The sequence below is a fragment of the Bacillus rossius genome, chromosome 12, assembly GCF_032445375.1.
Source record: "Bacillus rossius redtenbacheri isolate Brsri chromosome 12, Brsri_v3, whole genome shotgun sequence".
Lineage (NCBI taxonomy): Eukaryota > Metazoa > Arthropoda > Insecta > Phasmatodea > Bacillidae > Bacillus > Bacillus rossius.
Window position 1 is genome coordinate 6,831,563 of NC_086339.1, and position 14,819 is coordinate 6,846,381.

A 14,819-nucleotide genomic window follows, 5' to 3' on the forward strand; every position below is an offset into this window, starting at 1 on the left:
AGGAATGATTAAATAATTAAATTGACAGAATGACAAGAATAATTATTTTTTTCAACATTTATGAGAGTCAAAATTAGTGTAATCATTTCAATTAATGTATGTAGATACATATTCAGGAATTAACTCCAAATCATATGTCTTTATTTTTGATCTTAGTTATAAAAAAACTATTAATACATGACAATTAATTTCAAAAGGAATTAATATAAAAACAATGATGCCAAATTACACAGCTATGATGAATTAATTAAATATTATACACAAGACTACATAATTATTACAGTAGTACTATCACATTTTACAGAATGATTGAAGTTTGAGATCAAGCATAACTATTTAAAGTACTATTAATTTAATCATGAATACACTGGGTTACTGCTGTACATCATACGCTCCTATCACAATAATGCTGGATCAGTGGACGATAGAGGGTAATGTCTGGTGGAGGCACCGGGTAGGGACTCACCGTTATCATCCAGCACCTGCACGGTGACGGCCGTGCGGCTGGCGAACCTGCCGTCGCTGGCGGTGATCGCCAGCTGGTGGGTGGCGGCCGCCTCGCGGTCCAGCGGCCGGAGCACCACCAGCTCCCCTCCCGCCCGCACCGCGAACAGCAGGCCTGCGTCCCCGCCGGTGACGTGGTACTGCAGGGGCGGGGCAGGGCCCGCGTCGTCGTCCGTGGTCGCCAGCCGCAGCACGACCGTACCGGGGGGCGCGCCCTCGTTCACTGCCGCACGACACAGTTCCTAACACTCCTGGCGTGCGGCGCGTCTGCGGCTCAAACCATCACACGTGCGTGGTGGAGGCGGGAAGTGTTTAGACTCGCTCGAAACCACACAGCTTACGGTTTCGAAACAACACACTGGAAAAGATTATGTAACAACTTCCCTAGTACCAGCTAAAAGGGACAAATGTTGCATTTAACTCTATCTTCTTTACTATTAAGAAATAATCTTAAATATGGTTCCTTTCAACAATACTTTAAATAACAATATTTTGTCAACAACTCCAGTTGAATAAAAGCACCATTACAAATAACTTCTAATAAAATAAAATACAATACAATTTAGAATCAACTAAAAAAACACATTTCTGTGCTGCAAATCAGTGATTTTCTCGGCGCAACTAAATGTTTTTATTTTTGGTAAATTTTGACGAATAATGAGTTAAGCTTTTTAAAGCCTTACATTTTAAAACTTTTGATTATTTAATGTTTTGAAATTCAAGGAATAATAGTTATTGCCCAGCAAAAAAATTGTACCAAAGTGCATAACATCAGAAAAATTATTTTTTTTTTTTACTGTGCATCTTTTATTGGATCAATTTAAATCAAAAATGCTCGATAATTTATTTTTATTGTTCTTAACGTATATATATTTTAGAACACTTTATTAAAAAATTATTTTACTGTAAAAAATGTGACATTTTAATTTTAAATCTATTTTGGTGGAGTTAAGTATTAAAAAACAGCTTTTATAAAAAAAAAACAATAATACCGAAATCCTCTGTTTTAAATATGAAAATTAACTAATAATAAAACCATTTATAATCTTGTCTTTACTTATTACACAGCAAAACATTTAAACTCTATACGTCTAAAAAAAAAAAAAATATTTGACTTAATTGTATGGTTTGTTTTTACAGGGGTGCCCACAAGGGGGGGGTAACGACGCAGACTGCGTCATTAAAATTTCAGGGGGGGGGGGGGGTGGTTAAAAGACGAGAAAAATGTATATATTATTTATATAAATATAGCTTCTAATGTGAAAATACGTTTCTGGTGCTTTGATAATTGAAAGGGATCTTGTAAATCAAATTGGCAAGCCCGCACTTTCCTCAACAAAAGCAGTTTGGCATCTGTCGGTTCAGGATGGAAATATTACCTGATATGACCAAAATTATTATTAGAAAATCAGTTTTAATTAATGCAAAATGTGATGAATATAATACTAAAAAAGTATAATATTATAAAATAATTGAGTAAATCATTGAGAAAAAGGCATAAAAAATTTCGGGGGGGGGGGGGGGGGGGGGGGAGTGGCCTAATTAGGTTAGGGGGGGTGGTGAGTCATGGTGTTTGGGGGGGGGGGGGAAACCTCTGGTTTTTATGTGACTTGTATTAATGACAGTGGAAAAGTCGGTGCGTACCCGCGGCCGTGTAGTGCAGGCTGGTGAACACGGGCGCGTTGTCGTTGCAGTCGACCAGCCGGACGGAGACGGCCGCCCGCGCGAAGTGCCGCCCGCCCGACGAGGCCACCACCTGCAGCAGCGCCTCCGCGCGCGCCTCGCGGTCCAGCCGCGCCGTCGTCGTCACCCAGCCCGTGTGCGCGTTCACCGCGAACTGGCCGTGCTCGTCGTCGGGCGACAGCGAGTAGCGCACCTCCCCGCCGGCGCCCTCGTCCGGGTCCGTCGCCACCACTGCGCGGCACCCCCGAGACACACATCACGTCGCACGCAACTCTTAGACACAGGGGGGTTCCGGTTCTCCGAGGTTGCTGGGACGGTTCCTTACTACAAGCCAAGGCCATCCTCAATGTGCCTGACCTGCATAGCGTTTGTCAGTTCCTGAATACCTCATTGCTGATGAGACGTAACATAACAAAAATATGGAAAAAACAATTCAAACCATTACTCAAAAATAAGTCGACCCTGGTTGTAAGACAACCCGCAATAATGCAAGACAAATAATATATATAATTTTTTTTTTTAAATTTTTGTATCCAAATCATTGTGAGAATTAAAATTGCCTGAATAATACTTAATGTATTTAGTGATGCTTATAATCAATAATAAAATTAATAAATTGAAATTCTGTAATTTTAAACAATTTTTTCAACCTCTTTTAAATAGCTTACTCTTGGTTACCAGATGACCTCCCATTTTTTGGATGGCCTTACAATGGAAAATCTCTCGTCTTATTTTCAGGCAAATACACAAGCTGTTGAACACAGCAGTGATCCTGAGTTCATGCTCCTTTTGTTTCAAATGACCTCGATGGTACTAACATTCCAGAATTCAGGAGAGTACTTTGCAACCATTGGCGTAGCTTTGATCATAAAGTTGGGGGGGACAAATAATGATTTTGATGTCATGTAAACCCATTTCTCTCTTACTAAGACGGGGGGTCCGGGGGTCCTCCACAGGAAAATTTTGAATTTAAAAGTGCAAAATAGAGCTTTTTAAGCAGTTTTTGTATCTAACCATTGGATATATCGATGTTAAAATTATTATTGTTTCCTTAAGATAAAATTTGAGAGTGAAGAAATTACAAATAAAGTTGGACAGAATAATATTATAAAATAAAAATATCACGGTCTAGAAAGTTGGGGGGGACAGTCCCCTCCACCCAAAAAGTTCAGGGGGACACGTCCCCCCTGTCCCCCCTGTCCCCCCCGGTTCCTACGCCCCTGGTTGCAACTCACCCTCACAAGCGAACAGCGGGGACTCACCCCTGACGACGGAGGTCCCCGCCGGAGCGTCCTCGGCGAGCGACGCGCGGTACAGGCGGCTGTGGAACGTCGGCGGGCAGTCGTCCTCGTCCAGCAGCCGCACCGTCAGCTCCAGCAGCGCCGGGCCGGCCGCCGTCTCCGCCACGACCCCCACCGCGTGGTGGCCCGCCGCCTCGCGGTCCAACGGCCGCGCCACGCGCAGCCTCCCGCCCGCGTCCACCGAGAAGGGGGGTCCGCCCGCCGAGTCGGCCGACACGAGCCGGAACCGCGCCCCAGGCGGGTCCCCGACCAGCCGCAGTCGGGTCACCGCTGTCCCTGCAACGCCAGCGCTCTGTCGTACGTCTGACCACGCGTTCTGTGGAGTAAACAAGAGGCAGAGAGTGCCTAACAATACAGCGACATGTTCGAGAGTCAATCAGATTCATGGACACATACTAAAAAAGAAACTGTTATTCAGTTGTACACACACTAGCTGAAGTACCCGGCATTGCCCAGGCTAAACACATCATGATATGTGGAACATCACTACTGCGTTACAAGTCTGTAGGACATACACCTGAAAGCCGAAAATAAAAACTAGCGCCAAAGTTTCGCCAAATTTTCGGTCAACATTCCAGTTGCCATCTCGATGCAGATAAAATTTTACATTTCCTGAAACTTAAGACGATGACCTCAAAAGCCTCAGATTTTTTTTTTTTTTTTTTTTTTTTACATTTTCATGACTTTCGTAACGTGCGAACCCTCTGCACACAGGGGTCGACATCAGATCTCCTCGCTGGGAAGCTAGCGCGGTGACAGAGCGACCAGCCGCCAGACGTACCCGGGGGAGAGTTCTCGGGGATGAAGAGCGTGGCGTCCATCCGCTCGAACAGGGGTGGCTGCTCCCCCGCGCCGACCACCACCACCTTGACGGGCACGTCTTCGTGCAGGGGCGGCGTGCCGCCGTCCTCCGCCCTCACGAAGAACTGGAACACCTGCTTCTCTGCACCCCCAGCACGACAGCACGTGAGCACAGTGAAAGCTGAGTTCACAGTAACGCTCTAGTTATAGCTAGACATCACATCGTTACGAACACGAAGCCCTGGAACTCGAAATTTAAATGCCTAAAAAAACTGCTCGACTCGGGTACAGAATACTTATGTACGCGGAAGGGAAATGGAGTTGCACATCCTTGAGGTTCGGGTACTGAATGATCTATTGGCAGTCAGGCTGTGGAAACAGCCTTGCGTCTCAATGGTCAATCCCCGCTGTAGTAGATCTACCATCTGCCAGGTCTAAGGCCCGTTCAACAATGATACGGAAATGGATACGGACCCGCAAAATATTTGTGTTTCAATATCGGTCTGTTGTTTCTACAATGCATGGAACCGTAATGAACAGCAACAAATGAGACTGAACTTTAGAAGTACGAAAATTAAATTAATTAAAAATAATTTCAGATCTGAGAACAAAACATGGTCAGGATTCACACATTTAATAAAAATATAGTATCGAAGTAATGATAGAACACTAGAGATTCTTACACTTGAAACAATTTTTCACGTATTTAAATTGTAAACAAATATGGATACCACCACAGCCAAATACTCGACTTTTATGGATCGCACGGAGTAACGTAAACGAAAGATCTAAGCATTGCCAAGCTAATTTGTACGGGCCCAGATCCACATGCATGCCATTAAAGATACTTCGTTCCATGGGCCTAACATCTGGCCAGTTCCCTCCCTTGGCAAGGACTGGCAGATTCTGTTCCGCCATGTTGATGGCCAGTTGCGTTTTTTAGTGGTGCGTGCCACTGGAGTTCACCATCGACAGAGCAGTTTCACTTCTGAGTGCCTAATGCTCTCTTACTGCGTTCACAACCTGTTGGAATTCTTGATGAACAGCCCTCGTAGGTTATATTCATGTTAAGACCTGTCTACAATACCAATGTCTCACAATGTGTCTGACTGACACTGATTGCTGATAGGTCCCCGTGAGGCTCTGACGACATGGAAGGTGTGGACAGTGGTATGAATCTCCCTTGTCCGAATACATTGGTGAACTTAATCATTTGTCTCAAAAGGTATCCTTTAGTAGTATAGAAGAAGAAGAAGAAGAAGAAGAAAAGAATATTCATAATATTTGCGGTTTCTGGTTCCCATTTCAAATATAAGCCCTTACACAGAACTCTTCTTGTGTGTCCTTGGCATCTGAGGAAGAGTAATAATATTATGAAAAATCATATGGCCGTACACAAAAATTCATTTTCGGCAGTGTGAATAAAATTCATCTGATAGCATTCACTTTTGCGTTATCGAATAACTAAATACTGTTGAACTACAATTTTCACGAGTTAAATGGATATTCAAAACTTGGCTGCTTGTTCATTTACAATGAATGAAAACAATGAACAAAAACAATAGAAAAAACACTCATTTTGGTGCTCTTTATTAATGCACTCTAAATTTTCTGTACTTGGGTTAACAACTTCAAAAATCAGTAAATCCGGACATCATAATTTTCGTGCAACAATATAAACCTCGTTCACACTTGGATAAGGATAGGAACGGACCACAGGTTCAAATTGCAGACGTTCAGGTAACCAGCTACATTTCAGTGAGAACAACCATCAAGCAGTTCTTCACAAAAAAAAAAAACCCTTCAAATAACATTTTCGATAAATATAGAAAAAGCATAATGGAATGAATTAATGCTTAGAGTTACATCCTCATTTAAGTAATTATGAAACGGATGTATGTCTTCGGCTTACCTAGAGAAACGATGCTTCTGAGAAGCACTATGTCTCCCGTGTGTCTGTCGATTCCAAAAACATCCTCCACTCCTGACAGCTGAGTCTGATATATGGAGTATTCCACTTCTGCATAAATTCCTTCATCACTGTCAGTGGCCTTGACCTGAGGAAGTAGAAAAACAGATTGATACTGAATACTGTTCCACACTAATTTTAACTCCATGGAAAGATAAGAACAAATTAAAAAAGTAACAAATATGAGTATAATTCACACCATTTTATATCCACAATTCCCTATATCTTTGGCGTAACTTTATTTCTTCTTTATATGCATGTCCTTAATGTTTAAATATATCTGTTAATGATTTTTAATATATTATTATTAATTTTTCAATAATTTTTTTCAAAATAAAATGTAGCCTATAGCATTCAGGGATAATGTATCTTCATATTAGTGAAAGAATTGTCAGAATCAGATCAGTAGTTACCTACAGAGATTACCCCCTACATAGAAACAAACACTTCCTCTTTATAATAGTAGATTATATACAAGAATGCAAGATGCAAAATGTTCAGCAACCACATTATAGAGTACTGGTTCATAAATAATGCAAGGTGCAATAATGCAAAACAAGCATTGTTCAACTTCCAACTCTCTTGCATTTTGGCTTGCATTTCTGATGGCCATAATTGAAGATAGGTGATCCAAAATCTTTTAAAGATGCAGATAATATGTGCACAGAAGCCCACTAGGTTGTTTTTAATACATGCATCAAGTTTACACTTGATGGTAAATATGAATGATCAAAAGAAGCTTACGGTATAAATTTTATTTATTACTGTTTTACAATTTTTATTTAAAGGGTTTGTGACGTCATGCAATTTGTGTGCTTTACAAACAACTGTGATTTTCTTGCATTGTAGTGTTTTGCACTGTTGCATAGTTCGTAAAACTGCGTAGCTGCCATTATGCATGAATAACAAGATTATAAACTGTGCAAATGAAAACCTCTCTGAAAACTGGGATCCGAATGTGGCAAAAGAAATGGGGATAGAGGTGATGACTGTGAAAAATTTATAGAAGCACTTAATGATATTTTCGTACCTATAATTATTATAACTTTCAGTTTTAAAAAGGTTATTATTTGAAACAAAACAATGTCAATCACAAAAAATTATGAAGTTCTGTTAAAATATTTAAGATATACCATAATTGGTGGAATTACTGTCCTGTCTCCCGGGAGGGGTTGCTGTCATAAATAGAAACACACAAGATAGAATTTTCTTAGTTATGACTGTTCTAAGTTGTGTTTCTAAGTTATGATGATTTCAAGTGTTGAGTTTATAAGTTATGACGTTTCTAAGTTGTGCGTTTCAGCATTATGTGTTTCTAAGTTATGGTAATTCTAACTTATGATATTTTCAAGCATTGTGTTTCTAATTTATGAAGTTTCTAAATTGTGTGTTTCTAAGTTATGGTCATTTTTAACTTATGATATTTCTAAGTTACTTGAATTTTTCGGAGGATTCTAAGTTGTGACTGTTCTAAGAAGTGTCTTTCTAAGTTATGGTCATTTTAACTTATGATATTTCTAAGTTATTTGAATTTTTTGTAGGATTCCGAGTTGTGACTGCTCTACGCAGTGCGTGGATCCAGTGATCCAGACCTGCAGGACGGGCGCGGGCGTCGCGAGGGTGGTGTTGCCCCGGACGGTCGCCTGGTACTCGCGCAGCAGGAACACGGGGCGGTTGTCGTTCTCGTCGGCGACGGCGACCCGCACCAGCAGGTGGCCGGAGCGCCCGCCGCCGTCCGTGGCCGTCACCGGGACCTCGTGGAGCGCCTGCCGCTCCCTGTCCAGGGCCTTCCTCGTCGTGATCACGCCTGCGGGAAGCAACACACCTCCAGACACCCAGCGAGGCCGGCAGGTTCATATTCCAGCTTCGCCATCCCGATTTCCTTTAATCCCTCCCAGGACACAGCTGTCAAGTACATACCACAGCTTTCCCATTATATTATTGATTTAAAGCGTCCAGTTACGGAACAGAGAAACGTGACGCTTATTGAATTGTTGCACGATAAATATCGCTAACCCAAGTAGATCGTAGAATAACAAAGTAAATGTTTAGTAAAGTTCCTCAAATGAATTTAATATCTTGAAACTTAATAATATTAGCTTTCAAAATATTAAGTCTTCTGATGTAAGGGGAAGATGAGCTTCGTTTCAAAATTTGGGCAACATGGCACGTGGACCCAGTTGAATCTGTACTTAACAGCTGTGATGTGAACCATGTGGGTGTCTGACCACGGAAACTCATCCACTCACAGTGGCGGTATACAAATGATAGCAATTATATGCTGATGGGCTCGTGTTCGCCCCTCTGATTCTATTCACCCCGTTCGAGGGTACGCAATTAGCCTTCAAAATATTATATTGACTAAAAATATGAAGTAACCTGTTTGTTTTTTTGTGAAACCAAGCTATTATGAATTTTATTAACTTTTTTAAATTTAAGAATATGCACATGATCCACAGACTGTAAATGCATTTCTGAAGTTTTTGAAAGGAACATAAGCGATGCAAGTGTTTCGAACGCGCGCACCTGTGTGCTTGTCGATGCGGAAGCTCTCCTTGGCCAAGTCGCAGGGGATGGAGTAGGCCAGGCGGCCGTACGGGCCCGGGTCAGCGTCGGCGGCGGCCGCGCGGGCCACGAAGGTGCCGGCGGGCAGGTTCTCCGCCACGCGCGCCGCCAGCTGTGGCCGTGGGAACGCTGGGGGGCGCAGGTTCTCGGGCAGCGCCTCGACGCGCACCCGCGCGGTCGCGGAGTGCACCCCGTCGCTGGCCGCCACCTCCAGCGAGGTGCGCGGCTCCCCGCCCTTCGCCACGGAGATCACCCCTGCGGCAGGGAGAGCTTTTCGTCGTTTGGTGTTCCTCCAATGACTCTTCCAACGGGGGAGATTGATTAAAACTTTTTTTTTGTTGACAAATGCCATTGCTAGTTCGCACTGTATGTCATGGATAGGGACAGTTTCTAATCCTCCCCCTAAAGGCTCAACTCGCCCAGCTTTTTTACAACATTTTTCATGATAATTTCAAGAGATGTTTTATTATATAAACACTGCATTTTAAGTTTCTTTGAATTCGTTATCACCAAATACTTGCTGCATGCTGTCTGCTATTTGCAAATATTCAAGCAAGTTATTTTATTAGACTAATTAGTAATTACATCATGGTTGCACACAAAAAGTTATTATTCTCTTTACTGCAAATGAGTAACATCCTTCTTCATTCTTTTTTAAATATGTAATTATCTGTAAAACATAAATCGAAGATAGGGGATGAAGCCGATCAGTCTCACTCGCCATCTTTATTTATTTTTTCTCCCCATAACTGTTATTTAAAGGGTTATTTCTGAAATTTGAAATTTTAACACGACATTTACCTTGCATTTGTTGATCTGTCACAAATACTTTCAATAGATATATGGGTGTAAAATATCTCACCAGTGATAATAATTACGAAAACTTGCACTACCTTTTACACCACTTATATAACATTAAGTGAATATCTGTTGAAAATGTTAATTTCAGAACAAATGCAAGGAAAGTATACCACGTTAAGAGTTTCACAAAGAGACCTTAAATAACAGTAATGATGAGAAAATGAAAAATAAAAAAATGGCATGTGCGATTGAGCCTTGTAAGCAAATACATACGTTTTTGTCAGTAAACTACATGTTTCACAGTTTCTGTATGACTATCATTTAATTTCCAATCATAATTGAAAATTACCTGATAGTGATTTTAAAAATTCCTAAAAAAGATAATTTAAAAATTTTTTTTTTGAAAATCATTACTTTAATAACGAAAAAATGAAACTTTTTACAGTACAGATTTTGAGTACGTGATGTGAAATTGTAAAAATTTTTTGATATATTTTAAATATTATCTTTGAAAGATTTGTACAATGGGAGTGCATGACTTGATGTAGGCTTTTGGACATACGCCATTGCTTAGCACATGTATGTCTGTAGAAGAAAACTACAAAAAAACACAAATGACAATTATTTGCTTAATTTGTGTTTAAAATGTGCTAAGCAATGGCGTATGTCCAAAAGCCTACATCAAGTCATATTTTAAATACTCAATTAATTGTTGTGCGTCACAGTGCTCTGTCGCTAGTTCGTGACCAGAGGCTAGGGACGACCGAGCGACGGCCGCCACCCACCGGTGACGGGGTCGATGCGGAACCGCTGTCGCTCGTCCCCGTCCACGATGGCGTAGGCCAGGCGGTCCCCATCCGCATCCCAGGCCGACACCTTGGTCACGAAGTGGCCCCTGCCGGCGCGCGCGGACACCGCGCACGAGTACTCGTCCCGCTCGAACCGAGGGGGGTTGTCGTTCACGTCCTCCACTGCTCGGGGGCCAGCCAGACACACACAACGTCTAAGGCAGCTGCTCGTAAGGAGGGAGAAGGTCTGAGGGGTTGGTTGTCTGTAAAGTCGGTTTACGGACGATAGTTTAACGTGACAACGCCATAACAAAACATTTATGAAATGATTGCATACTTTTATGAATAAAATTTAATCATTTTTATTGAATTATCTTTATTTTGTATGGATACAAAGAGGGAGTGAAATGAAATCTACAATTTAATTGATAAATTTACTTTTATTTGCACTCATTAATTCAAATATGTTTATTACTTTAACAAAGAGATTATTTTAACTATAACTTTTGTACATGTTCGCTATTTAACTTCTTCCAATCTGTGTTATTCTGTTAAGGATAGGACGATGATAGGAAAAGTAGGAAACGAATGGGAGTGTTTCAAGTTTAATGTGCCTCGAAAAAGTCAAATCGATGGTTGTTCCAATCGAGTGGAAGAGAGATAGATGCGGCGCAAGCGTACAATGAGCGTAACGGGACAATGTGCGTAACGGGACACTTTTTTGTGCGTGCAGCCAGCGTTCATCGATTTATTAGACGTTGTCACGTCAAAAAGAAAAAAAAAGGGAAGACAGAGTAAGAAAATTACAGCATCGTAGGTATGTTCCGCCCGACAGGTGGCAGATGCATTTCAGCGACACAGAGACACAGTTTGTGATGCTTTGCGCACACTGATCAGATATTCAAACGAAAAAAATTAATTCTTAACATAACATATTTATAAAAAAACCAATACAGGCTAGTTAATTAAGCTCAAATTCAAAAAACTACACAGTGCAAAATTAGTTTTCTTCTTAAAACCAAACTGTAAACTCACGTATGGATTACACTATAAGTTATTAAAGAAAAAAAATCAGCATAAAATGTGCAACACATACGCGGGTAAATACGGTGAGTAACGGGGAGGGAACCGACACAGTTATTTTCCCCTGGGGCCCTTAATTTCCCTCGACAGCCCTGTTGGAAGGGTACATTTCCCGCACCACGCAGTGCACTCTTGAGACGGTCCTGAGGAGCTGGTCGCTACCTGAGACGCACACCCGCGCGGAGCCGTGGAGCCTCGGGGCCCCCGAGTCGGAGGCCACCACGGTGAAGACGTGTGACCGCCGCGTCTCGTGGTCCAGGGGCTTGGCCAGGTAGACAGTGCCATTCCCGGGGTCCACGACGAAGTGCTCCGAGGAGTTGCCGGCGTCCTTCAGCAACTCGTACCGCACCACCTGGTTCATGCCTGAGCACGAAGGAGCAACAGATGCACGATCATATCAACAAACTATCTAACGACTCAACTGAAATTAACAAATTGAGACAAGTCAACATCCGTTCGCGTGCTAGCTGGGGTTGAATGAAGGCTCTGCCTACCTGGGCACGCATACAGTGTGCAGAAATTCAGGAAAACCACACAATTGGAAACTGCTCGAGATATCAGAGTGGTGACTGTTTACGATGAGCATTTAAGGATATGCTGAGGGCGGTTTGCAGTTCTGTTTTAGTAATTAATTTCTAAACTGCATTTTCAGAATAGTGAAAATGGCAAAAATGCGTGTTTCCAGAACACTTTTTAGGCATGCAACATCCGGTACAGATTCATGAAAGCACTCAAGGACTTTCATTAAACCTTTATCTCCATTTCTCCACCATATAATATTATGGTTACCACTCAACTCTAATGGTTGCCCTATGTACAACGAAAAGACACCACTAACTAGGTGGACCCCTTAACATGCATTTTCATAGCGCAATCTGATACGGGGTGAGAATGGGAAAAAGCCAAGCTGTGAGAGAATTATTTTCTGTGTCCAGGTACACTGTCAAAGTGCATGAGAGGAATGGTATGGGGTACCATAAGGTATGCAACTAGCAACTATCAAGGGACAAGTGTGACATCTACCCCAGTACCTCAGTTGTAGGCCTCCGTATGCCTAGTTGTGTCAACATTAAGGGGCCCGCCTACCTGGGAACACATACGGTGTGCAGAGCTTCAGGAAAAACAACGCAATTTAAAAACTACTCAAGATATCCGAGTGGGGCATATTTACGAATAGCATTTAAGAGTTCGCTAAGGACCGAAAAGTACTTTTAATTTCAGATTAATTTTTTAAACTGTATTTTTAGAAGCGTTAAAATGCCTAAAACGCGTGTTTTCAGAGTAATTTTTAGGCATAAAACAATCAGTACAGAATCTTGAAAGCACTTAAGGGGCTTGCATAACACCTTTATCTTCATTTCTCCGCCATATAATGTTACGGTCACCACTCAAATTTCACAGTTATCCTGTGACGACGAGAAGACTGCGCGCCAGTCCAGAGGAGACACTGCGCTGGAAGCACCAGCGAGTGTCGCGCTTATCATCCCGCCTCGCTAACACACATACACCCCTGACGAGGCGGGCCCCTTAAGGATAGATATTCCCAAAACAAAAAAAAAAAAATCATAGCCGCAGTGTATGTTACCACTAAATAAATTTAAAGGAAGCATGCCGTACAGGTACATTGCAAGCAGTCAGAGCTATGAGGGTGTGGCCCGGTTACCCGTGTCGTTGTCCCGCGCGTGCACCGTCAGGATGGCGGTCCCCAGCGGCGCCGACTCCAGCACGGACGCGGCGTACGAGGGGCTGGAGAACTCGGGCGCGCAGTCGTTCACGTCGTCCACCGCGACGCGCACGGTGGCGACCGCGGCGGACCCCGTTACAGTGTCGGCCGCCTGCACGGCCAGCCGGTACTCGCTCCTGCGCTCGAAGTCCAGGGCGTCCGCGAGGTACAGCACGCCTGCGAGCGGACCGACCAGCTTCCCGAGTTGCGCCGGGCTTGTTCCCACGTTCGGCGCTCCGCCGAGAGACGGCGTTCCGACCGACCAGCCGAGCGAAGAGAAGTCTCCGTAACCAGGGGCGCAACAACTAAATTTCCAAAGGGGGGGCAGTATACCTTTTTTATAAAGAATCATCGATCCCCCCCCCCCCCTATTGAAGCTGTGGGGTCCGGGGGTCCTCCCCCGGGAAAAATTGTATTTCAAGGTGGAAAATGGTGCTATTTAAGCAGTTTTATTATCTAAAAATTGATCACACAGCACTTTCTTTGCCCCCGTTTGCCCCCACTTCAAGGTTTCCAAGGGGGGGCAAAGTACCCTTGCTCCCCCCCCCCCCCCCCCCTGTTGTTTCGCCCCTGTATCATAACAAGAGCAATCAGCGTTTTTATCTAAGTATGTATGTGAGTTTGTCCGACGATAATTTTCAAACCGTTGATCGGATTTTCATAAAATTTTGGAACGTAGGCAGGTATGGCGAAATTTTAATTTTTGAGTTTGCATACGAACCAAAACGGTTGAGGGGTTTTTGATACTTATAAAAAAACACATATCTAGCTTTCAAAATCAAATGCTTTACTTGAATTTCCAGCTTGCAATCCAAAAAGGATAGTGTTAATAGAGATCATGATACTGCATGCCTCAAAGTGAGTTTCAGAAAATAACAAGTAATTAAATGTAACTTAATTATATCTACATACCTAAATTTATCTGGTTTTTTTTTCTAATTGTAAGCTGATTTAATTTGCAAATACAATTTTTCAGGTTAGTAGTATATTATTTTTAAATGTTTCCTTGGTTTTTTTTTGTTGATAATAAGTGGGTACTAACTTTGGTCAGTACTACCTACGCTAAAAACTGAACATTACGACCCTTATGCAGGGTTGACCTTCTGCGAGTACCTACACATGGTACACTTTTCAGAGGGAACAAAGAAAAAAGTGTAAATTGCGTGAAAGTGTAAATTGAGGTAAAACGCTAAAACTCATATAATACAGAAGTATGTTCCTCATTTCCTGTATGTAATCCTTCAACAAATACTTTAACTTACATTAAAGATAAATTTTATATTTACTAGCTTACTAATATACCGTCAATGATAAAGCCATTACCAAAATACATCACATTAAAAATTCATAAATTAAAATTTATTATTAAATAAATTAATTCTTACTTGTAGCATAAGATTGAATAACAATGTATACAAAAATTTAAGGTGTTTAAAATGTTTTCGATGGAGAATTTACACATCACACAAATATTCTAATTTTGCATTTAATCTCAATTTAAGGTAACCCCATATACATTGTACATATTACTAAACAAAAATACAATTTTGTATCAACTTAAAATAAAGTTGAAAACAAAAATCATTACTCAAATTCATGAT

The 14,819-nt window shown here is 42.0% G+C and overlaps 1 protein-coding gene across 1 annotated transcript in view; it reads right to left on the reverse strand.

The window, feature by feature from the left end:
* The window catches only part of LOC134537242 (fat-like cadherin-related tumor suppressor homolog), a 199,064-nt gene that overhangs the window by 20,425 nt on the left and 163,820 nt on the right, over positions 1-14,819 (reverse strand). The window contains exons 22-31 of the mRNA XM_063377510.1: positions 13,159-13,452; positions 11,658-11,858; positions 10,410-10,595; positions 8,785-9,078; positions 7,851-8,065; positions 6,202-6,346; positions 4,270-4,431; positions 3,450-3,764; positions 2,149-2,418; positions 467-727 (exon numbers count right to left, since the gene is read on the reverse strand). Of these exons, the coding sequence (XP_063233580.1) occupies positions 467-727; positions 2,149-2,418; positions 3,450-3,764; positions 4,270-4,431; positions 6,202-6,346; positions 7,851-8,065; positions 8,785-9,078; positions 10,410-10,595; positions 11,658-11,858; positions 13,159-13,452 (2,343 nt within the window). The remainder of the gene's footprint in view (positions 1-466; positions 728-2,148; positions 2,419-3,449; positions 3,765-4,269; positions 4,432-6,201; positions 6,347-7,850; positions 8,066-8,784; positions 9,079-10,409; positions 10,596-11,657; positions 11,859-13,158; positions 13,453-14,819) is intronic.